Source organism: Podarcis melisellensis, assembly GCF_964234715.1.
Source record: "Podarcis melisellensis genome assembly, chromosome: 2".
Taxonomy (NCBI): Eukaryota; Metazoa; Chordata; class Lepidosauria; order Squamata; family Lacertidae; genus Podarcis; species Podarcis melisellensis.
Genome location: NC_138529.1, coordinates 54,815,604 through 54,841,695, shown reverse-complemented (window position 1 = coordinate 54,841,695; position 26,092 = coordinate 54,815,604). Strand labels below are relative to the sequence as shown.

The 26,092-nt window shown below is 40.9% G+C and overlaps 1 protein-coding gene across 1 annotated transcript in view; it reads left to right on the top strand.

The window, feature by feature from the left end:
• Window positions 1-19,745, top strand: part of SLC22A4 (solute carrier family 22 member 4) — a 59,629-nt gene extending 39,884 nt beyond the window's left edge. Inside the window, exons 5-10 of the mRNA XM_081893880.1 lie at window positions 6,213-6,339; window positions 7,659-7,756; window positions 9,475-9,689; window positions 10,796-10,978; window positions 11,827-11,962; window positions 15,396-19,745. Coding sequence (XP_081750006.1) covers window positions 6,213-6,339; window positions 7,659-7,756; window positions 9,475-9,689; window positions 10,796-10,978; window positions 11,827-11,962; window positions 15,396-15,480 — 844 coding nt within the window. The 3' untranslated portion in view covers window positions 15,481-19,745. The remainder of the gene's footprint in view (window positions 1-6,212; window positions 6,340-7,658; window positions 7,757-9,474; window positions 9,690-10,795; window positions 10,979-11,826; window positions 11,963-15,395) is intronic.
• The last annotated feature ends 6,347 nt before the right edge of the window (window positions 19,746-26,092 follow it).

Sequence of the window (26,092 nt, the reverse complement as noted above, 5' to 3'; positions counted from 1 at the left end):
GAACGTTTCGGAAGGGGAACGGTCTTCCAGAACGGATTACGTTCGGCAACCAAGGTACCACTGTATTTGATATATGTAGCCTATTTACTTATTTGCAACTCTGACATATCTAGGCATAGTGAGGGATTGGGGAAGGCATTGCAAGTTCATCTTTGGGGGGGGGGCGGAATAGCTCCCTAAAAACCTTTGAATGACCTAATGATTCTTAACACGGATGCTGAATCTAACTCAACTTCTAAAACCAGAAAAATATTGAAAATACATATGTACCTGTCTTGGACTGGGTGTGTATGTTTTGCTTGGTATTCGCTCCTGCATTACTGCTCAGTTTGGGATGTGATGTTAACTTTATTCCAGCATCACCATTTGTAGCAGCTTAATGCTATAGCTATTTTCACTAGTAGGGTATTCAGATGGTGAAGTAGAAGAAGAGCCACACTACCCCCAACACTTTGCTCCTGGGCTAATTCTGCCCTCCGTCTGCCCCTGTCTGCCCTGGTGCCCATGGATTTCCCCTGACAGAATTTTTTTCTCCAGTAGCTAGCAATATGTTGGCACTAAATATTTCAGTGATAATAGTTTTTTATTCATTCTATAGTTGGTGTCTGCTCCAAATAACATGAACAGGAGTATGGGCCTTTTTATTCCCCACCCTACCCTCCAGCTAATAATTTTTTCATATTCACTGAAAAAGCTGTTAAGTTGATTCTAAAATGTGGTGTACAGCTCAAATGTTCTTGAGGGACATATCACATTTAATTTAATGTATTTATGCTAACTCATTCATCCCTTGTTCTCTCTGTACCCCATAGTGCGCACACACTCTCTTCCCTGCTTCCTTCACCACCACAGGGCTCTCTGAGTCCCCCCCACCTCTTCTGCTCCATAGCTAACACACCTTTCCCCCCACTACCTCAGGCCTTTCTGCAATCCCAGCTCTGTTTCTTTCTTTTTCTTGCATTAGGCCTTTTGTTTTGTTTACACACACACTTTTGAATATTATTATCTGCTTTCCTTCTCCTATTCCCCAAGTTCTGGGCAACAGAACATAAGGCATTCACTCTCCTAGAAATTGCACAGTAGTAATTCAAGTGGTGGCTAGTTACAACAGGCTAGAAAAACTAGTACAGATTCTACCTTGTAGGCCTATTGATAACGGTATTTGACCATCTCTGCACCCACTTTTGATGTGCTTGAGTGAGGTGGGAACAGCTGCAAACAAAGGGTTATTTTTAATTTTCTGAGAAGGATTCAGTCAACTTTTTAGATTTGTTGACTTGAAATAATGATTTGGCAGTGGCCTTAAAATTTCACTATTGTGAACACATCAGTTTCAGATGCTCTTAATATACAGGAACTGTGCATTTTTTAAAGGGTTTTAAGAATCTGCTACCCTGTTAAGCAATTTTGCTTAATTACAATTTAGTCTACAGGGAATGTGTATGGTGTCTTTTCTCCACCCATACTCCATTCCTCCCAACCTCAGACTACTTGTTTGAGTTCTACATAGGTGTCCTCCATCTTTAATCTTGTCCACCAAAGCCCTCTCCCTAAGTTTCTGGTGGTTGATGTTTGATGTGTGTTTTTGCTAGGGAGAAACTTCTAAAATGAATTCCCCACTTTAGCTGCTGAAACAAAAACGTGTTCAACCTTGGTCCCAGCTGCTTTCTACTCTGCTAATCAGTTTGCCAGTTTGCTGAAGGGTAAAGCTGACTGTTAGAGATTAGAAATGTGCCTTGGGGTTGACCTGACTCCCTGAAATGTCCTACTTTTTAGCCTTGGTTCCACAAAAATAAAATAGCAGATAGTTTTAATCAAAATCCTGCTAGCTACCATATGTATTGTTTCCTATGGTGGTTGCACTAGAGAGTTTTCCCTTTAGTTACTTCTTGTGTCTTCATATAGTTCTTCCTTCCACTTCTTATTTTCCTGCTTTTTGTTCCTGCAAATCTTGAGTTGTTGAGCTCATAGCTAGCCAGTGTCCATGTGATTCAGCAGCTACAAAGTAAGAGACCACATTTTAGAATGGGCCACATTTTTAAAAAGACTGTCACAGGTATCTGTAGCAAACTCCCAAAAAGAGGTACTCTCCTTTTCCAGTTCTGCTGGCCAAATAACATAAGATTGAAGGAGATGGGTTGCAGCAATCTGAGATCCAAGTGGAATCTCTCTTTTCCAGTTTGCCTGATACACTTTAGATGTGAAACTAGTTTCTTGGAAGATGGGTATTTATAGAAACAGCTTTAGGGGTCCCAGAATGGAAAGTAATATTGGAAGGTAATTATTAGACAGTATGTAGGGTGTAGGAAGCAGACTTTGGCTTGAGTTGCCATGTTATTATGCTCAGGAAACAAAATGCACTCTCTCTCTCCCCCCCCCCCTTTTGGAGAAGGGTTAATTTTGTGTTTTCCATGCATTCTTCCCTCATGTTCACTACAACTCTTGGATTTTCATGCATTTCAGCCTTGGCCATTTCAACACTTGCTAATTCCCCTGTGTGTGTACACAAAACTACCCCTCTTAAGTGCTCTTGGATATTTCTCTTTTGGCTTTCAGTTGCAGTCATTTCCTTTACACCTTTTTTTTCAAATCAATACAAATTTAAACAAATTCTCACTGAACTCGCTTCTGGCTGGTTATGTGGTTTCAGTATGAAAAGAGATTATATATATACATATATATATATTTAGAGTTATTTTGTCCATGACTTGGTGAAGTAGCATACAAGATAGTGGTGACCTATTATGCTTAGCTTGACGCTCAGAGAAGATCTGTGATGTGAAGTGAGTTATGCCAAACAGACAACTTCTCAACTTATTTTCATGTATAGATCCGAACTTGTAGAATCCTCTCTCAGTGAACAGCCTCTGTTTTAATATTAAGGTGATAAAGAGAATGTGGTTTAATGGTTTTTATAGGTTTAAGCAAATTAATTCACTTTGTTACAGAAATGCCTTACTACTGCCTTTTTTATTATTTTTCTCTTTTGTATTAAACAAAAACATCCTTGCAGGCAAGCACCTGCATGTATAGGGTTTTGAGCTCTGTGGACTGGGCATTATAGGAAATAGAGGGAGCTTCAGACCTCTTGTGTCTCCATCCAGCCCTTTTCTCTGAATGTCTGTATGTATTAGTCACCCCATAACATACATTCTCTGGGCAACATTTTAATTTATATTTTAATGTATTGTATTTTCTTTATTCTTTGCAAACTGCTTTGAGACCCAGATGAGGTGCAAAGTGGTGTATAATTTAAAATAAATACATAAATAATAATCCTACAATAACTTAAGTTTAAAATAAAATACAACACTAAATATACTAAAGCTCATGTTCCTCAAAAGTTTGCAAGGAGCTGGATGGGAATAAGGGACATGCACATAGACCTCCCATTTCCTGTCGGAGCTTGGTTCTCCTTCTGTGCACATACGGTGGGGTTTGGATAGAGGAACCTGTGCATTATACCATCGGGATTCCTGAACAAGAAAGTATTGGGCTCATGAAATCAAGCTGTTGTGAAATTCTGTCCTCTCCCCTCTTGGTTGCTTGTGGAAAATCAGTCCTATTTTATATTGGTTAAATTACAATGCAGACCAATTTGTTTGCAGCAGAAATCTAAATACTTGTTTGCTACAGTGTGACATATTTGTGTCTGGAAATAAGCTCCATTGAGCTCAGTAGGGCATGCTTCTAGTAAATATGGCCTGGATACTATGCTTAGTATTACTGTGTTTTGAATTTACTATGTTTAGCATTTAACAGTTGTTCTTAATTAAAACTAATGTTTTTATTTGAAAAGTGGCATTTATGCATTTTTTTAAAGTATGTGGGAAAGATGGTTCTTTTCAAATTCCCATTGGAAATGTATCTATAAGATGATACCGTACAAAAGCCCCTGACATGAGATCAGATCAAAGTGCACTTGTGAGAAACTATATTTTTTTCTTTTATGGTCATGAGTGGCCACCTCATTCTTTATCAAGCCTTCTAGAGATGGCAGACGTGCCCTAACTCAGTGGTGGAACCCTTGCCATGCATGCAGAAGGTCTGAAGTTCCTAGGCAGGGATAGGAATGTCCCCTAGCTGATATTGTGAAGAGCTGTTGTGAGTCAGCATGGATAATTACTGAGCTGGATGAACCAATGGACTGCCTTGGTATAAGGCAGCTTCCCATGTTCCTTTTCACAGAGATTTAGAAAAAGCTTATGCAGTGTCTACCAGTAGTATTCGTTCTTAGCATTCCAGTCCCATAAATGCCTCGGGTGTTAACCCTATATAAAGTTCCTAAGCTTTGCAAGTATTTACAACTGTTACCTGGCCAATTAATGGCCCATAGAGTATCATGTAAGGGGAAAGCCTTGCTTTGGTCCACACACACACACACACACACACACACACACACACATACATACAGAGTGTGGCACTACCCTACCGCATAAGGAAGGGGGAGCAAGAGAACCGGTAGCTGTGTAGGGTTCAGATCAGTTCTTTGCCAGAATTAGAGGAATGGGCCATTATTTTGTGCCAGCTTATGATGACTTCTGTGAACAGAGGAGTCCTAGTGAAGGAACAAGTAGTGTTTTGGGGTATTATCCATGAACAAATCAGCAAAACAGAAAACAAATCCATAATGATCCACAGGGATAAAAACATCTTTCTGTTGTCAAAATCTTAGGAAGTCCAAATGTGAAATCCTAGCATTTGGTTTACACATTCTATATATTTCATCTCTGTTATAAAGGAATTGACATTTACATTAATATCTAAGCATTTGGAGGGGGGGACAGCAGTTTCTTATCATTCAAAACTTTCTACAGATACTAGAATATCTAATTTCTGAAGTGTTTTTCTGTAAAGAGGGACCATTTCCCCTGTGAAAGAAAGCAATGCCACAACTTATGAGAATGATATTTCAACCTTAATGAGAAGTAAGGATGTACTTGCCTTAATCACATGCACAGTTCCTGGCTAACTTCATTTGGATTCTGCTTGAGAAGCAGCCAAGCCCACAAGATGGCACTACTAACATTTCCTCATTTTGCTAAGTTCCTGCTGCAATTCAGTTTTGCAGGTTTTCGTGCCACTGCAAAGAATGCCCTCAAAATGTCAAAGCAAGCTCTTCCTCCAAATTGTAAATGAGCATTGATGTGTACACACGCCATGCCCAAAGCATTTTTTTGAACTATGATTCATTTTTTTTAATGTATGCAAGCAAGAAAAAAGCACTCACGAAGCCTACTTCTACATTACATCTGTACCGTTACCATATTACTGACGTCGAATCAGGGCCAGCATCACACTACAGATATATTTCCAATAATCCCTGCTGTAAGTAGGGTTTGCAGTCAGTGCCAATCCCAGCTAGGTTTGCAGTCAGCCCCTTTTGGAAGGTATCCTCAGTTGCAGCTCAGCCTAACTTCGAGCCAGGCTGCAAAGGAAGGAAGAATTTGGAATTCCCTTAAGAGTGCACTTCCAAGTCTTTTCTTTGAAGTTGAGTCACCTGATGTCACGACCTGAACTGTTTGACAGGTGTGCCACCCCACTCACCTGCCAAAGTGACCCGCAGGAGATTGGGGAGTTGAAGTTCTGACTGCTGGATGGATCCTGTTCTCCACCATTGGTATACAGCCTTAGTAATGGTTGTTGTACATTAAAGCTGCTGTTAAACACGCTTTCAGTTTTACTGAAATTCAGTATTATTAATATTGAGGCAAATGTGCTTTAGAACCAGACTATTTGGCTTTTCCTTTTACATGGGTCACAGGTTTGATCCCCATATGGGACAACTGCATATTCCTGCATTGCAGGGGATTGGCCTTGGTGATGTTCAGAGTCCCTTCCAACTCTACACTTTGATGATACTCTTCTAAAGCATCAATATGCTCCATACCATTGCTGAAACAGATCTGATAGTTTTTATTTAGCATTACATTAAACGAGGAATACCTTTTTATGATTTGTGACATATAAAATATAGCCATGAGGTAAGAAGAGTTTGGCTCACCTCGCCCTCATGCACCTTTTTGATATGAAATACAGACCTCATTCCCTGCATGACACACAAACAGGAGAGACATGCATAAAACACACATAGCCTGCTCAATCATATCTACAAACTCCAACTAAGGAAGTAATTGGCTTACAAAGTTCCTTTGAACCAGCAAGTTCATAGTTTTAAAAATATCAGCTTGATTATTTGACGCTTGTTTCAGGCTCATTCCTGAGTCTCCCCGGTGGTTGATCTCTCAAGGAAGATTTGAAGAAGCTGAAATTATTATTCGAAAGGCTGCCAAAATAAATGGTGTTCCAGCCCCAGCAATACTTATAGATCCTGTGGAGGTAAATATTTCCATGTGCTTGACTACTTTGTGATCCTTCTTTGTAACTGTTTCAAACGAGTTTTGTGGTTACAATAAGCCAGTAGAGTAAACAAGCCACAACTGGAACATTTGTCATACTAATAAGTAGTAAATATGTGCCACTGGCAGTTGATGGCTCATGCAGTCCTTACATTTATTATTACTTTCAGGGCCAGCCCACCCATGAGGCAAGGTGAGGCAATCACCGCCAGACATCAGGATCCCCAGGGGCAGCAGATCCTGATGTCTTTCTTTCTTCCCTGCCTTGTTCCCTCACCCCTTCTTCCCTGGCAGAGAGGGGGGCACTATTTTAGGGTCTTCCTCACCTGTCAAAATGTCTTGGGCCCGCTCTGATTACTTTAGCAGCAAGAACTCTCTTAATTTGCTGAAAGATAGGTGTGTCTTGTTTGCCTGTTCTTTGTGGCAAGATCTTTGGATGCTTTCAACAAAGAAGTAAAAATAAGGATCTCAGTTTGGTGGGCAAATCATTAGCTTTGAAAAATATTTTCACTGAGATAAAATGGTGTTTAGCATTAGATTATTATTTTTTAATTGGCAACCTGTGACTTTCTAACCTGTTGCTAATGTGTTAGTAAAATAACTCACTTAAATTCCCTTAGTCTCTGAGCAGTGTTGTAGAAACATGTGCAAGGGCCAACTGCTAGTCTGCTATGGGCTCTAGTCTGCTATGGGCAAAGGAAAACAGGTCACCTGATTCCATGTGGCATCAAGTGATTGACAGGTGGGCCGTCCTGCCAGCCTATCAGAGTTGGCCCATGAAGGGTAGTGATAAGGACCTGACCCACTGGCTGGATCCAGTTCCCCACTCCTAATTGAGTTGAACTCATCTAGCTTTCTACTGTAAGGTAGATTTCTAACCTGTAACCCTCTTCTGCACCTTACCTTGAATTCTGAACTTGGTTCCACCAATGGCTTTACTATTGCTAAAAGAAAAAGGCAGAGCGGGACAATTCTAGCCTTGTGTTCATTTTACACATAAAATAGGTAGCTGACATACTGCAGTGAACAACAGAATACATTTGATAACAGGACCACTACAAAAGGGGAAGAAATCAGACTCAGAAATGTAATCGTGTCTCAGAACTTCCCTTAGACATATGATAGTGGATTACCTGTATCTAACAACTGATTTCCAGCTAACTTGAATCCTATTTCATGACTTCAGATTTTTTGCACCACCACCCTGATCACAATTGTTTCCCATTTTGGGTACTGAGGGCTTTTAAGCTTGTTTTGTTTTTGGGAATCATTTTCACTTTCTTTTCCCCTACTCCTAAGATACAAGATATGAAGGCCAAACAGCAGCAAGGATTACTTCTGGACTTGTTCAGAACCCGAAATATTGCAACTATCACTGTCTTTTCTCTTCTCTTGTGGTAAGTGTGTGTATGTTTCTAAAGCACATAAGGATCAAGGGAATATGGACACTGCAAACCATGTATGAACTGAGCTGTTCAAATTCCTACCTAAGTGTTTAAATAGCAGGTTCAAATTCAACATACATTATTTTGCGAGTTGCTCAGCAGTCTACTGCAATTGTGGGAATATTTAGTTTCTACATGTTTCTAGCCCCTGCGATATTAAATGGATTCCTTATGAAACTGAGGACAGTGATGGGGGCTACTCCCTTAATGCATGCAGAAGTGGCCCAGTAACAACAATTATGTCTGGCAATGTTCAATAAAAGAAAAACAGTCAAGGAAAATAGTCTTTTTAAAAACCAAAGCAAACCTAATAATTGCCCACTAAAATTCTTCATCCTGGCAGGTCAAATACCTATCAGAATAAAAATGTCTTCACTAAAAAGCAAACAGCTGAGACAAACGAAGAAATCAAATGGGCCTCCCAGGTCAGGGAATTGCAAAATAGCTGCTTCCTTGTTCTTTGCACTAAAACTACTAAACATTCTTGAACATTTCTACAAGATGGAAACAAGAGGAAAAAATGCACCCGCTTGAGGTACAGTAAGTCCACAACTTACACAGGGTTTACGTTCTGAAGATCGTGCCTAAAGCCAAAATCACATATAGTAGAAACCCACTGGGTTCAATGGCAGGTGGGATTGTCAAAATAATTTCCCCAGAACCCTGCCTCCTTTCTGCCCACCCCTTCTTTTTGGCATGCATGTAAAGCTGAATGCAGACAAGTTAAATGTTGTGGGCTTAGTATACTTAGCTCACTAAATGGCCATTAGGAAATCCAGACCATTTTGAAGATTCAGAGCTGTTACTAATGAAAGCACTTCTTACAAAGAGCTGTAACAAATGCTGGCACTGCATGGATGTGGGTAACTGAGTCAGATAATGAGTATCTATTAGACCACATTTCATCTTCAGAGTAAAGTCCCCTCAGTTACATAGCAACTGCAGAACAGCCACAAAAAATAATAATTCTCCCTGCTCATGAAAATCTCATATAGTGTAACTCAGGCCTAGGGAATCTTTGACCTGCCACATGTTGTTGGATTACAGTTCCCATCATCCCTGACCATTGGCCCTGCTGGTTGGGGCTGATGCACTTGAAATCCAACAACAGATTCTCCACTCCTGGCTTGAGACCTTGGGTAACAGAAACCTGATAAGGTTCTTACCTTCCTACATATGTCAGGATTAAAAGCTAGAAAAGTTCTTTCCATGGCTGGGCCTAGTATAGAGGCTCTTATTTAAAACCTCTTATTTCAAACAAGAAAATAAAATCAAAGCTATCAAATGCCCAATGTGTCTTAGCTATACCTTTTGAAGGGGCAAAATTCTGTAAATGTTGTTACTACTTGCCTCTGACTGAGAGTAGTGCTCAGTGACCTTTGGTCTGATTGGTAAGGCAAGTGTTATGCTTGTCTTTTGGGATGAAAACATTTTATTTTATTTATTTTTAAAATGTGTAGAGCACTCTGTATCTGAAAATGAATCTCAGGGTAGTATACAAAAAAGTTTAAAACCACAAATACATTCTAAAACAAAGTGTGACTACATGGAATGGTAGCGTAGAAAATAACTAGCTATTGTTGTATTGGCTAATACTTTGAACATCAAGGCACATTATTATTATTATTATTATTATTATTATTATTATTATTCTCCCTTTCCTATTCCAGGATGTTTACATCTATTGGCTACTTTGGCTTGTCACTCAATACCCCCAATCTACATGGAGATGCCTACCTCAATTGTTTCCTGTCAGCAGTAATTGAGGTTCCAGCCTATGTGATTGCTTGGCTTCTGCTCCGAACCTTACCTCGGCGTTATTCAATAGCTGGCACCCTTTTCTTGGGTGGAGGAGTTATTCTGTTCATTCAGCTGGTACCTCCAAGTATGAACACCCACCAATGCTATAGATGTGTTGATATTTGACCGTACTGTGCAAGGCAGGGGTGGAGAACATTTTTCATTTCAATGGCCACATTTCTTTCTGGGCAACCTTCTGAGCACCAGATAGCAGTGTTTAGGCTGAGGCAAAAGTGTGAAGCATAAACTTTATATACTGGGCTACATGCAATGCCCTATCCTCCATCTGGGCAAGCAAGAGGCATTAACAAAGTTCAAGGACATATTCCAGGCAGACAAAAACACTTGAGGGTGTGCAGCTGGGCCAGTGAAGGCTGTGGTCAGGGAAGTGTCCTGAGAGCCACACATAAAGCCATGGAGGGCCATATTTGGCTCCTGGGCCTAGGGTTCCTCACCCCGGTGTAAAGGATTGGGTATTGGAAAAGACCAACTAGAGCTAAGTATCCTTGAGTTTTGTTTAGCTCCATTATCCTAGTCGCTTATCCATGTTGCAAGTTAGATTATGGACTTGCTTCCTCTGTACTTTAGGACGTATCATCATGCATTTATTCTAACAGAGATTTGAAGAATGAAAGCTTCACTTCCTAGTCCTATCTATGTGCATAAATGAAAGCTATGTAGCTTAGAGGTTGACTGGACCAGGTCCTTGCCTTCTTAGTGCCTTCATTTACTTGCACCCATGCAGAAAACGACAAGTCTCTCTTGCTGGTAGTGATGGTGCAGCCTTCAGATGTTTTGAACCACAACTCCCATCAGCCTTGTCTAACTCTGGCAAAGGTTAATATCATGGATGAAGGCACACCTCTTAATGGCCCTGCCTATATAACAAATGTGCAATGTTAAATAGTTAATTTGGTGCATTTAATGCTATTATGGTTAATTACTTAGATTTTCTACATTTAGCTATTGGAACTAGTATACCTGCAGCTTAGTCTCAGACCTGTTGTGTAAATCAAGTATTTACAGGTACCACTAACCAACAAGGCATATATGCTGACATGCTGCAGTGCTCTTAGCAACATTTAAAACAGTTTGTAGGATAAGTAAGAATAGTTGGGATAAAAGGAGGATTTCTGGAAAGGTGGTGAATAATAATAGAGGTCTTATGACTCCGTTTCTGTTTTTCTGCAGACCTCAACCTCCTGTCTGTTATCTTGGTGATGTTGGGGAAATTTGGCATCACGTCTGCCTTCTCTATGCTTTATGTTTACACCGCAGAGCTCTATCCAACCATAGTAAGAAACATGGCCGTAGGTGCCACCTCCATGTCATCCCGTGTGGGCAGCATCATTGCTCCTTACTTTGTTTACCTTGGTAAGAAGTATCCTATCATTTTAAGAATCTTGCAGTTCACTTTTCTGTCATCTCTAGGTAGCTGTTGCATAAGTTCAATTCTGACTGCCTTATCCGTCAGTCACTCCTTGCTTCAAAACACTTACCCTCAAACTTCCAACATGCAGTAATGTAATTATTATTTATTATGCATTTGAGCTATGTTTTTAAAACAACCTTCCAATTCCCAGTTCCCATCTAATTTAGGATTATGAAATTGAATGACCTTAAACTAGGGGTGGATAATCTGACAGCTTTGTTTTCACTTGATTTTTATTTTTTTTAATAACCTTTAATTCAGTTTGTAACATTTTCACATCAGTTTGCTTTTTTTTTAGTTCTCATGAAAATTCATCAGCATTTTAGTTCACATTTCTCCTAATATACATTTTGCAAGCGAAGCAATTTCCCCTCATATAGTGCAATTTTTGATTATGCTTTTACCAATGTATATATTTTTATGCAAACTGAATATGTGTATATTTGTGTTCACATTTTTGTGTGTGCAAAATTCAGAGAAATATGAATTTTGAAGGATAACCGCATTTCAGTTTGCATATTGTTTCAGGAAGTCCAGATTGGCTAATTTCATGTTAAAATATGAAATCCCCCCCGCGCGCCGCTGCCATATCTTGAAATATTCACTGTATTTTAACTTAGCCTACCTCATAAGAACATTGTTGAGGATGAAATGGATAAACCCATGCATGCTGCCTTGGTGTCCTTAGAGGAAGGACAGTATGCAAATATGATAAAGTAATAATTACTTAAGTTCTTCTGTAACTATATTGGAATATAATCTAAACTTTGGAACTTCTGTCTCTCACCAGGTGCCTATGATAGATTTCTACCTTATATCGTCATGGGCAGCCTGACTGTGCTGATAGGGATTCTCACCCTGTTCCTCCCAGAGAGTTACGGGAATCCTCTGCCAGAGACGTTTGAAGAGATGCTGCGAGTTAAAGGGTAAACACATTTCACTAAAATAAAGCTCCCCCTTGCATTGTATTTTTGCAGTCATGGAGTATAATGAACTTTTGGCCTGGAGGCAGAATGTCAAATCTACTTAGATGCTATGCAAGCTTCAACAGGATGCTAGGAGCTAAACCAAACCATAAAGGAAAATAAGTTTGTTTCTTTAAGGTTCTTATATACTACTTGGTACTTTGCCCCTGCTTGCTCTGCTCACCAATCCCTCTGCCTTTCCCACATGAACACTCCATAATAATAGAATTGTAGAGTTGGAAGGGACCCCAAGGGACATCTAGTCCAACCCTCTGCACTGCAAGACTCCCAGCTAAAGCATCCATGACAGATGGCCATCCAACCTCTGCTTATAAACCTCCAAGGAATGAGGGAGACCGTTCCACTGTCGAACAGCTCTCAATGTCATAACGTTTTTCCTGATGTTTAGAGCATCTGCTTCCCACCCCAGTCAACTACTAAGCTTGCTTTTCACCATCCTAATTCTATTTCTGAAGCCACTTCTCTCTTTTATTCTGGATCTCCGCTTTTTACGCCATGACCCTACTGCATTCTTCCCCTCCTTTTGTGGAACGCCCCCCTGGAACACGACCCCACCCATGGTAACCTCTGCCATCTTCCTCCTCCCAAGCATTTAAACTGCAAAGCACCCAGTAGCGTAGCGTGGAGGGTGCAGGGGGGGGGCCGGCCACACCGGGCACAACATCTGGGGGTTAGGGTTAGGGGGCGCAAATCCACGGGTTAGGGGGCGCAAATTACTTGCCTTTCCCCGGGTGCTGACAACCCACGCTACGCCACTGAAAGCACCCATCTCACTTTCTGCCCACTTATGAAGCCACCATCGCCTCCTTTCACCAGAGGTACCGCCCCTCCCCTAGCACCCCAATCATGACAATAATACTACTATTAAGATAAACCAGTGTTACTGTTAGGGAATACAATGTTCAGATTGTACATAATGTATTAGAAATCGGCCCTACTAAACATCTTCCAAAACGTTTACATCACAAAGAACTCATAACCCACCTACTTTCAGCAGCCAGAAACATCATAACCAGACACTGGAGAGACCTGTGAGGAGTAAGCATGGACCAATGGTACCAAATAGTATGGGAAACAGCCCTACTAGAAAATTAACCAATAAACTGAAACTGACATGGAGCCAAATAGAAGACGCCTTCGCCCCGGTATGGCTCCCCTTTACCACATACACGGCCCAACAAGACAACGACAAGAATCCACCAACAGCATACGAATCAATATGGCTAACCTGATCCAAAACACCCACCCACCCCACTCACACATGAAGACAAAGCTCACCACAGCCAATCACAAACAAGCAACCACACCCTAGGCCAACCCCAACCTCTCTCACCACCAAAGGAAAACAAGCGAATAGCAGAGAACCTGCACAAGTGACAATGACACAAAACTCCACACATACATTAAGTAAAATAGAAACATCGCCACCCGACCCCACCCCCACCCCCACTTGCCTTTCCCCCCTCCACCTCTTTCCCCCTTTTCTTCCTAATGTAACACTAATGTCTCAACAAATGAAACTGATCTGTAAAATTGTTACCTGGAAAAGAAAGAGAGAGACGCTGCTCATACTTTTGTAAACCAAGAATTTTTTAAATAAAAATACATTTTAATCTCAAAGAAAAAGATTGTACATAAAGCCTTCTCATTGTGAATGCTGAAAAACAAAAGGATGAAACTATCCCCAAGCCCATCCCCACTAATCCCCCTGGCGCACCACCCATTATTCTACCATGCAGCACAAAACCTCCAGACAAAAACCTGGCGAACCAAAGGCTTATATCGCCTAATAGACTTTTATAAAAATAACAAACCCTTGTCAACACAAGAAATACAAGACAAACTAGAAGACACCCAAATGACCTGGTTAACACAACACCAACTACATGCCCTCTTAAACAACCCAACAGTAAAATCAGCAGCAACTAGGCCCCTGACAACCTTCGAAAACCTCCTCCTAACAACAAAGGGAAACGGTAAAGGGACGGTATCCGCAATATACAAAATACTACTCCAAAATCCCGCAAATCCCCTAGACGCAATCAAAAAACAATGGGAGAATGACATAGGCTATGAGATTAACCCCACTCAATGGACCAGAATGTGGTCTAAACCCCCCTTTAAATCCATATCAACGAAAAGAAAAGAACTCACACTGAAACTCACCTACAGGTGGTACCTAACACCAAGGAAACTAGCGCTAATACACCCAGGAACCTCACCAAAATGCTGGAGAGGGTGCACCTCCACAGGCACATACCTCCACATGTGGTGGGAGTGTCCCAAAATTCAACTATTCTGGACAACAGCCATACAAGAAATATGTAAAATAACTAAGCAAGTAATAGACATCACCCCAGAATTGGCCCTACTAAACATCTTCCAAGACAACAATGCCCATTTACACCACAAAGAACTCATAACCCACCTGCTCTCAGCAGCCAGAAACATCATAACCAGACACTGGAGAGACCTGTCAGGAGTAAGCATGGACCAATGGTTCCAAATAGTATGGGAAACAGCCCTACTAGAAAAATTAACTAATAAACTGAAACTGACACGGGGACAAACAGAAGAAGACGCCTTCACCCCGGTATGGCTCCCCTTTATCACATACACAGCCCAACAGGACAATGACAATAATCCACCAACAGCATACAACTCAATATGGCTAACCTGATCCAAAACACCCACCCACCTCACTCACACACGAAAACAAAGATCACCACAGCCAACCACAAGCAAACAATCACACCCTAGGCCAACCCCAACCTCTCTCACCACCAAAGGAACACAAGTAAACAACACAAGCAACGCTGACACCAAACTCTACATACATTAAACATAATAGAAACACCGCCACCTGACCCCACCCCCATCCATCTTCCCTCTCTCCACCCCCTTTCTTTTTTCTTTCTTTTTTCTTCTCCCCCTAATGCCTCAACAAATGAAACAGATTTGTAAAAACGCTACGTGGAAGAAGAAGAAAAAAAAAAATACGAGGCACTACACTCCTGTAAAACAAGAAAATCCTTAATAAAAAATATTTAAAAAAAACAAAACAAAAGGATGTATCTGAGTGAGGACATTGTCTTAAATGCTCTCCTTCGGCAAGTGTCAGTTCTAAAATGACCCCAGTGCTCTTGCAGCTTGAGCCTCTGCATGCTTCCTCAGAAGTAAATTCAACTCAGTTCAATAGATCTTGCTTCCCACTAAGTGTGTTTAGGATTGCCTTAATTGGATTACAGATGCTCTTTGCTGAAATATGATGCTTGAACAAAATTGTATTGTAGGAGAGTTCCTGTGGGGAAAATATAAACCAGTGCTTTGCTGTTTCTGTTTCTAATGTATGTAATCTCCCGTTTATTTTCAGATTCAGAAATAGAAAACACACCTACAAAATTGGGAGTTCAAAGCAGAGTGAACTGAACTCCAGGACTATGAGAACATCATTGTGATCATATATCTTTGCCTTTTACTGAAATGAACAACCAGGACTTGTTAAATTCAACTATGAAGATAAATGAAAAAAATATTTACCATACTAGGCAACAGTTGTCCTAATAATCTCATGTTTCAGAACACTGGTGTACCAAATGTGTGGGTTTTTATGCTAAGTCATTGTCAGCATGTATAAAGCTCCTCCATCTTTTTTTTTCTTTTCGTTTTTGTGCCTTGGTTTTGGGGTTTGTTTTGTGAAGCCTTGAGCACTTTTTTTCATCTCCTTGGGATTTATGTAGTACTGTATGTACATTTTAAGAGCAGGCCATCAATGATGGTTGGACGAAGTAGAGGTAGTTACTGTAGAATCTTCAGTTGTGGTTGATGGCACATCAAGCTGCCCTGAATCCCATATTTCACTTTCAAAAGGCCCTTAAATAGCTGGATAGATTGTTTTAAGGAAATAAATGGTACTGAAATTAATGGAGCTGTTACCAGAAAGTACTTGGAGAACCAAGCTTCATTTTCTTACACTAACTGGAAAATCTTGAAAAAGAATAAAATTTTAGTAGACAACACTTTATCCCCAATAAATCATAGATGTAAAATTTTAAAGCCATTTTTGAAAATAGCCGCATTCTCTTTAGAGTCTATGTCATTCTCAGGAGTAAACCTGAACCATATTTCCATTCACCTACCATCCCAGATGACATAGCTGGAATTCCACACCCTTAAAAGCAGCTGTCATTCACCAAGTGGTACCTTGCTCTTCATCCTGATAATTTTTCCTAAACTATGTTCACAAATTGAACATTTGGGTTTCTTTCTCTTTCACTCTCACCAATTCCCCTCTTGCCCCTTAAATCCTACTAATTATGGCTGAGGAACATGTGTTCATCAAACTATAAAGGTTTGTACAGAAAGCAGTACTGTATATCAAAGTACTTGCAAGTTTTATTCACTTCAATGAAGCCCAGGCAGGGCAGTGTTTCTGGAGACTGGGTCTTGCAAAAAAAATTGACAGTACAACCATGGCTGCAAACCTATATACATTTGTTTAAGAGCAAGGCCAACTGAACCCATTGGACATATTTCACAATAGATATATATAGGCTTCAGCTGAAAGCTTGCAAGTTGCATTTCCTATTGTTATGCCAAACACTCTTATTCCTCCTAAGTACCTAGCAAATGAAAGTTAGTTCAATATAATTGCTAAATTAAATTTTCTGTAGCAGATAAAATTCTTGGAACTGGATACAAACCGACATTTAGAGAGAAACACTGGTTTTTCTGGGACCAATACTACTGCAAATCAGATCTTAGGTTGCACTTGTGCCATTCTGCCACAGAAATCCGTTGTGAAGCTGGAATCTTCTAATTTTTTATATTATGCACACTGTAAATTTCTATATTTAGGACGAAGTAGAAGTATTTAAGTAAGAGAAGACTTCATTACCTAAACACGCTTTGTTGTTTCCTTAAGAGATTTTGAGACATTTTCTGCTGAGAAATGAATATTGGTGAGAGAGTTAACAAGTCAAGTATTGATTGACATTGACATTTGTGCCAAGTAAAGTTCATGTATAGATGGCAATTACCCACTTAACAGTGAAATTATCTGCTTGGAATATATATTATATAATCTCCTGGTTTGTTGCCTCAGAATGAACAATTTCCTAGTGCATATTTTGAGGACCTAGTCATATATACTAGCAGCCCTGTTGGGGGAAGACCATGGTGTGTCTGCTTCCATGCTGCAACTTCCACAAAATACAGTCCAGCTGAACTTAGAATGATCAAAGACTGAAGTAAAGGGACCTACCTTTTCTGTTTTTAAAGCCTAAACTTACCAATGGACTTGAACTCCACAGTATATCGTTGCTATGTTTTAAATATGGTTAGAACCTGCTTCATGACATCACATCTAATCCATAATGGCAGGGAATGTGGCAAGGTGATCCTGTTTTGCAGGTTCTTGGCACCCAGTTCTCTAAAGGACTATAAAGATCTGGTGCTCCACATTCTATATGGGTGATCATTGCCTTCCTTTAAACAGCAGGGGAGCAGCTGGCTATGCCAGAGTTCTTAAATGGAAACACCTTTCTGATTTTGCAAGTGGCCTAACAAATGTTATTAATGTTCCAAGCCCAATATTTCACCATTGCAAAATTAGCCAGTTTTTTCCAGAAACAATTTAATTTGCCATATGAAAGCCTATACTATTGATACACCATTGTGCCAAAACAAGGTACTCCTTTATTTTCTGTGTGTTATGTATGTGTATTTTTCTTGGGGGGGGGGTTCCCACAAAAAATATCTCTAGCCCCATGTGTAGCATCGCTTGGTTGTCTTGGTTGCTGGTAAGATGGCCAGTTTCTGAGCCAGAGACTAGTCGTTGCTTTTATATGTAAATATTTGGCAACATTGTTTCATGGGCTTGCTCTGCAGCAGAAATTCCAAACGCAGTCTTTCTGATTAGGTTTTTATATATATATATGGAGCTCTTGATCCTAATAGATTTCTCAGCACACTCTTAACATCTGCAAAGGATAAAATTGTTTACATGCAGTTTGGCAATATGTACCATGGCATCTTTTTATGTATATATTTTATACAAAAATAATGGATTCTTATTCTGTTTTACACTGTTGTAACTGTCACTATTTCTAACATATACACTTTAATATCTCACTATATATATTGTGGTATTTTTGTGGAAGACTTTGTTTTGCCAGTGTTTCTGTAACAATTTAAAGTTCTCTCAATTTTTAATTGGGCAAATTCCAATGTAGCTCCTTAGGCAGTGCTTTTAAAAAATCTTTTGGAATCTTAAAACATGAAGCTGCACTTTCTAGAGGATTGTGATGAGATATAAAATAAAGGCCTTTTAAAAGGGACCAGTTCTGTAAAGATTCCCCCAATATTGCTTGATTTGACTAAAAGTTCTCGGGGTATATTTGCCTTTAAAGTATGGGTGATGGTTTCATAGATAATGAGATCAGTTACGTTACTAAAAGCTGTGACTGTCAGGGTCTGCTTCCTGCCATGCAACACGGCTTCTGGTCTGAAGAGATCTTATTTAGTAACTACATACAGTATGTGGTTGAAGAAACCCACCATAACATTTCTATGTGCTTTGCTATTAAAACTGTAGGAGCTTGGGGACTGGAATGGATTTTTATACTAAGTCTTTACAGTATTGACCCTAGAAAGAGTTGCTTGATTCTTGTGGAGCGTTTACAAGGAAAATGTACATTCTCTGCCAAATGATGATTCCTCTCAGGGATTTGCCAGGTGGTATCTGCGGTAGTCCAAAGATTGTGAAAGAAAGAAGGATCAAGATGGAGAGACTTCTGTTGTTGGCACCTTATTTTTCTTTTTCTTATTTTTCTTTCTTACTGTAAATCTTCCAGAAGGTGCTGGCAAAAGCTTTAATTTACTTTTGTGGGACTGTTCTATCTTTTTATTACAGGGCTGTACAACTTTGACCCACTTGGCAAAACACAGCCAACCAGCAGCTTAATCTGCCTGTTTTTGCTGCCTGCCTGGGATGGCACAAACTATAAAGATACCAGACTCCTAGTAGGCTGTGTATGGCTCTGCGGTCACAGATTTAAGTTGTGCAGGCTTGTTCAGCTGCAATCTTTGTAAAGTGCCTGCTGGTCAGGTTGGGCCCAGGATAGTTCTTTATTAGAAGGGAGAAATATTTGATCAAAGTATTTCTACTAACCTGAGTGGAAGTCTCCCTTTTCTTAGACCTCACCTAGCTGCTATCTGAGATGCCCCTCTCCTTTCCATGTTATATCTGAATAATGTATACACTGTTTAGATCTACAAATGTTTTGTGTGTGATTTTTAAAATATGCTATGCATCACCATGTAGCAGTTGCCTCTTTATTTTTCCATACTGGCAGGAAAAAAAGAAATACAATTGCACTGATCAGTTTCCTCTAGGTATTAAAAAAAATTTCTCTTTCTAAGATATGGTTGCAAGACCAAAAAAACACAAAAAAACGCTGTGTAAATACTCAGATATTGTGTTAAGTAAGTGGGACAATGAGAGAAACAAGCCAGTACAAATGTCCTCACCTGAAAATGGAAGAACTGGTATGAATTTGCACTGAATAATATAGACATGTCAGTATGAATCATTGTTCTAATTGGTTCTAGTAAAGGCACTACAGTTACTGTTCCACCATGTTCTCAACCTTTGTTGCATGTTCTTTGGTATAATAAATAAATAATAAAGCCACGAAATAAAGCTACTGTGATTACCAGAGAATTTGCTCTTTTGGTCTGAAGGTGGGGGAGAGTAGTAATGAGCATCTTGGAAGTCTCTAGTCACTTTTTCCACCATTAGAATTTTTGATTCCCACAATTAACTTGCAGAATTGGAAGAATCCGTGCATGCGTCTATTAGTACATCAGATAGGTATTCTAGAATTCAGCAGCAGCCATTGCATCCACAAATTCCAGAGGATTAGCCATGTCGTTCTGTTGCATGATATGATGAAACGGAGAATCACAGCACTATAAAATTGGAAGTAGCTTAAAGACCATCTAGTCAACAAATGCCTGTGATTCTTATTTCCAGACTGAAATAGGGTGACAGCCTGAGTATTTTATTTATACATTTAATATTGCAAATCTGTACTCTTCTATCTGAGTATCACTACAATATGTACTCCAGTATGCAACAAATGTGATTGCTTTTGGCCAGGTACAACCAAACAATTGCATCTATTTTCACAGTGAATCTTAGTAAAATCTGTCCATTTCCACACACTCCAAAACTTCAATTAGCCACTTCTTGAACCTTGGTTGTTATAGCTGCAAGCTTTTACTAACACTATGCAATACAGTCTTGCCTGCTAACAAAAAGTTAATAAGCCTAAAAACATCCATACTGTTCTCATCTTAAGTCCAGTTATTGGTTACAAACTTGTTGCTAACTCATCTATGTTAAACTTGAGTGTAATAACCCATGCCTAACGTTATTGAGGTACCATTGTACTCTCCCTGATGTCAATGAGAGCATGCCAAGTTGGGAGTAATTTCTATTGGTTAATTGCCAAATCCAATTCTAAATTGAGCAGAGGGCCGTTCACCCATTGCTGCTTAAAAGTTTGTATTGTGGTAACTCAGGTTTTCTGTAGCTGCCTGCCACAAAACTTAAGTTTTTTAAAGTGGTAATAAAATTTTATGAAAATAAATACTTCGTTTGCACCATTTTCCAGCCACTCAGAACTCCAGGTTAACAGGATTAACATATACCCTAGCTTAATTAATCAGCTTCACCATATGGTTGGAGGCTACAGTTGCTGTCCTAACTTATAAGCAAGCAGCTGCCTTTCCCATAGCTCTGGGTGGTTGGTGAGCAACTTGGGATTATACACTAGAAAAAATGTTTTTATTAGATGACTAATATATTAAATAAACACACAAATATAAAATATTCCATCATTGTTTATCCAAAGCAAATATTAGAAAGAAATCTTTGCCACGTCTGAGAAATTAAGACCCAGTTGCTTTATTGAACAAAAGTGCAATGAAATGGCCTTTTTTCTAGGAGTTATCAGTGCTGTTGAGCAATTTTTATTGTGAGCTCGGATGTGACAAGATAAAAACAATGTGTGCAGACTTCATTGTCGACGCACAGAAAAGAATAGAGAAGATAAACTGTATTGCTGTCCAGTGAAATCACGCTATTCAGTCTTTGAAGATATTCCTGACCTTGTTTAGTTGTGCAGCCTTCACTAGTAAAGGCCTAATGTTGTATAGTCTGAGTTTCTGTTTTGAAAAGCTGTGGAATTTTTCCGTTGGATTAAAGCATATCTATATCAGAGCTATCTTGTGCTTTGTGAAATATGTATACAATGAGGAGCTTTTCATGGGACCCAGAAAAAAGGTATGTCTTCCTCATGATTGTTTTTGCATCATTTCAGTCTCCATCAGCAGTCACAGCATTTTATTATGGCTGAGTCTGAAATTCTAAAGAACTTTTTAACCCTTATGCGGGCATCTTGTCCTGTCCATTTTTGCAGGACCTGGAAATCCAAACAGCTCCAGTTGGGGGCGAGAGAGGTTTTCTAATTCATGTTGCATTTTCTGAACAACTCCAGACCATACCCCAGTTTAGATGACACATATTAGGGCTTAGTTCAGCACAGCAGCAAAATGACCAGGAAGGAGTAAAACAGGCACAGTCTTCTGGAATCCGCATATGTGCGCGATGTGTAAACCAGGAGTGTCAAATACAGCATCAGTGCTCAAAAAGTAAGGCCCAAGCTATGCATGATTCTCACACAGCAGTCCTATGCATTTCTTCTCAGAAGTAAACCCCACTGAGTTCAATAGGGCTTCCAAGTAAGTGTACACAGAATTGTAAGTTTGTTTAACCCCCTTCCCCATTTCATACCCTTTCTAATTTTTGTTATTAATTTTAACTAAAACCATCCATGATACTGTTTTAGCAGAGGACTAATAGGATTCTCCTTAATCCCTGTTCCGACTGTTTTTCCCTCACTCAGAATTGCCTCCCAGCTGCTTTTTGCCTCACAAGGAAAAATAGGTGGGTACCACTATTTCCGCCCCTGCATGTGGATATGAAACATAAGGGAGATATCTTCTGCAGAAAAACAAGGGGAAGTGAAAGGTTTGAGCTACCCTTTCACCTGGCATTCCTATGCTCTAATGCACTGGAAAAGTGGAGTGTGAGGCAGTGAGTGTTAATGTAGCTTGGACCAAAGTCCAAGAAGCCAGCATATATATTTTTTCAACTTTACCCTCAATATGTTATCTTTCACCTGCTATTTTAAAGGCCAAACAACAACAAAAATCCTAGTAAAATCAATGTATATTGATTTTTTAATGTAATCATTCTTTTTTTCTGTTGAAATGGGTGGTGCATACTTTATACATAAATGTCAAGGTAACAGGTTTTTCTGCCCTGAGGACTGTACTACATGCTGATGATTATGTATTCAAGCACTAAGCTGTGTGGCTTTACCTTTCACCTAGTAACTAAGAGAAACAGGTTGGAATTTTTACAGCCAGACATGCAAAAGGTATTTTTTGGACAAATGTTTTGTGGAAGCATCACTCTATTCTAATAAAATAAAGTATTATTTTGAGAACTAAACCATTATTTTAGGTAGCCGTTTGTACCTTGGCCCCAAAAATATTTAGATTCTCTGCCAACAAATTGGTCAAGACTCACTAGGTCTTAAACGTGATGCAATGCACTCTAGGTGATGATTGCAGGCAGCAACACTCGCAGCTCCATTGTCTCCAGAGGTCTTGCAACATTGCCTTTAGGCTCATATCGTACTTTTTGGCTATTAAAGCAATCAAAACAAAAATGTTAGCAATGCACTGCTGAAGTAATTATCTGCAAAATAATTTATCCTTGTTTGACTTAGATATAGGTGGAACCAATAACAGACCAGGAGACAGCACCCTGCACTTTAGGCTTGATCATTCAAAGCTTTTTTAAGGTCCCTGACCACAAGAAATCTCTGAAATAAATTATTCCCTATATGATTATGATTATGAAACTGTAGAACTAATGTATCTTTTCTGCTTAGACTTTGGTTTGGTTTTGTGGGAATGGGCACATTTGTGCTCAATCCCTGCTAAATTAAAATCTAGGATTATTCCATTGATTTCTATGGGAAACTCACTTCTGCCCCTGGATACGTTTAAAAATAACTTTGTTGTGAACAAGGAAATATGGCCAGACAATGAGACAGTTCTCTGTACACTTTTTATATAGAAACATCTCCACACACACACACCCTGCCTGATTTTCTGTTGCTCCCTTGTCTCCCCACAGTCACTCAGCATTCTATACCTACTAAGCACTCTCAGTCCTCACTGGGCTATTTTTCTTCTCCCCACCCTCCAAAATAAGGTTCCTCCAAATCTGCCAATATATCCCCATTTTAGCTGTGTAAGCGGAAGGACCCTGAAGGCTGGAAATAGAATATATCACAAAGACAGCCTAGCAAAAAGTCATCAATGAAAGAGCATACAGTGGTACCTCGGGTGACATACGCTTCAGGTTACAGACTCCACTAACCCAGAAATATTACCTCAGGTTAAGAACTTTGCTTCAGGATGAGAACAGAAATTGTGCTCTAGTGGCGCTGCGGCAGCAGGAGGCCCCATTAGCTAAAGTGGTGCTTCGGGTTAAGAACAGTTTCAGGTTAAGAACGGACCTCCAGAACGAATTAAGTACTTAACCCGAGGTACCACTGTACTTTCACTCTGCAAATACATGGTAGAGAGGGATGGCAGAGGCAGGAGAATTAATCGGGCACCACCCAGAGGAAGTGGACAGAGACATTTTTCTCCCTCACAAAAAAAGAGAACCAACTCCTTCACAAAAACACTCAGAACCAACCTTAAACTTGGTTCGCAATAGATTCAGGATGCTCAGGATATAATTAAATGTGTGGAACTGGCTACCACAAGCTGTGATGGGGATCACTTGGTAAGATTGCTTTGAAGGGGACTGAGAAATCTTACAGCTTTATGAAACCCCTAGCTACAAAGGCAGTATACTCCTGAAAAGCAACTGCTGAGGAGGAGCAGCAGCAGTGACTTGCCTTCATGCCCTACTTCTGGCCTTCCTAGAGGCAATTAACTGCTATGGAAAGCAAGATGGATAGAGTAGATGGACTGTCAGGGAACTGACATCTAAAGCGCCGGAGGCGCAAAGGCTCACTGAGGGTGAGAGAGCAGTAGCAGCGGAAGAGGGAACCAGTAGAGGGCGAGCAAGAACTCCAAGGCAAAGTGAGTCGGAGGGATGGCTCAGAGACGCTTCAAGCGAAACCAGTGGGGAGGTCTCAGGACCTCCTATAGGGACACCCACACCTCGACGGAAACTGTCACGCCGAGAGGCCAGACGACGTGTTTCCGTTAAGGAGCTTTTATGTTGGAAACGTTTCCGAAAGCAGCCACTTTCGGATTCTACTAGTGATTGACGCAGCCATGCTGGAGGGGCTCCGTCACAGGCAGAGGTTTGAAAGCCTGATCAAACTCTGAGGGACTTGCATTTTACGCACAAGCAGCTCATCGTCCCATCACAGCAATCCGAAAGTCTCCGAAAGCCAGCTTGTGCAGGGAGAAGCATCATGAGCAATCCAGCCGGAACCGGGGGAGCAGGAGCAGCTGGAGGAGGTCCAAGCCTGGAAGAAAGGTACAGGGCGTTGGAGATCCAGTTGGCGCTGCAAACGGCGAGGCTTGAGGAGAGGAGGGCTCAGGATGCAGAAAAGGGAAAGGAGAAAACCACCCCGCTCGCCAGAAAGGTGCCAGGATTGGTGCAGAAATTCGGGGGGGATCCCAGGAACTATCATGCCTTTAGAACAGAGATGCAATACGCTCTAAACTTGCAGTTTGATGACTTCCCCGATGAGGAATCGCGAGTGGCGTATGTGATTGGCCATCTCGAATCCGGGGCGAAAGATTGGGTTAGACCCCTGATGGCAGCGAATAATGAGATCTTAAAGGACACGAGGAAGTTTTTTCGTGCCATGGACCTGATGTTTTCCAGCGATATTGAGCAGGGGGTGGTGCGAAGGCAGTTAATGGCTTGCCAGCAAGGAAGCAGATCTGTCCGTGAGTACTGGACTGAATTTACCATGTTGATTCACAAATTGGGGTGGGACCTATCGGCGGAGCCCATCCAAATGCTTTTCGAAGAGGGGCTTTCTTCAACCGTCAAAGATGAGCTTTCCCGGGGCCCCAGGGCGGAGTCTATGGACCAGTTAACCAAATCTGCGCTGGCCATAGGAGCGCGCCAGGAGGCGAGGGCTATGGAAAAGCGGGAAGGGAAAGGAGACCGTTGGAGGGAGTTCCGCATTCCAGACATTCCAGAGCCACCTTTCCCGCCGGCAGAGCCGATGGAAGTTGGAACAGCGCGGGCGCGCGCAGTTTCAAATCCCAGTGAAGGGCGGAAAAAGGAGGGAAAGAGCGCCAAGAGATGTTATCTCTGCCAACAGCCAGGGCACTTTGCCAGAGTTTGCCCACAAAGAAAGGAATGGCAAGGGATGGCAGGAGCTGTTGGGGGAAAGGAAGAGGAAGGCAAGGAGCAAGTAAAAGCCAACGCCTGGCTGCCACCGTTGGGGCACAGCAGCCAGGCCAAAGAGCAATGAAAGTGCCCATGCCAGAACCCCCCAGACCCGCTTTAGTGATAGAGGTGTTACTAGAACTGCCAAACGGACACCCACTAAAGGTCAAGGCGCTTTTGGATTCAGGCAGCTCCTGTAATTTCATGAGTAAGGAGTTTGCAGCTGAGCACCAGATACAGACTATCCCTTTAAGTAACCCCTTGCAGGTGACTACGATTGACGGCAGAGAGCTGTTGGGGGGAGAAGTTAGCCAACAGACTGTCCCGATGATAATGAGAGTGGCAAGGCACACCGAACAGATAGCGTTTAATGTGGCCATCCTGGGAGGAGCGCCCATCATTTTGGGGATGAGCTGGCTGGCGCTACACGATCCGCTAGTGGGCTGGCATCAGAGGGTGGTCTCCTTTGGGTCAGCGCATTGCCTAGAACACTGCAAGGAGGGGAAGGTTTCGGGAGGAGACAGAGTCACCCTAGCGGGGATGGAAGTGATGGACAA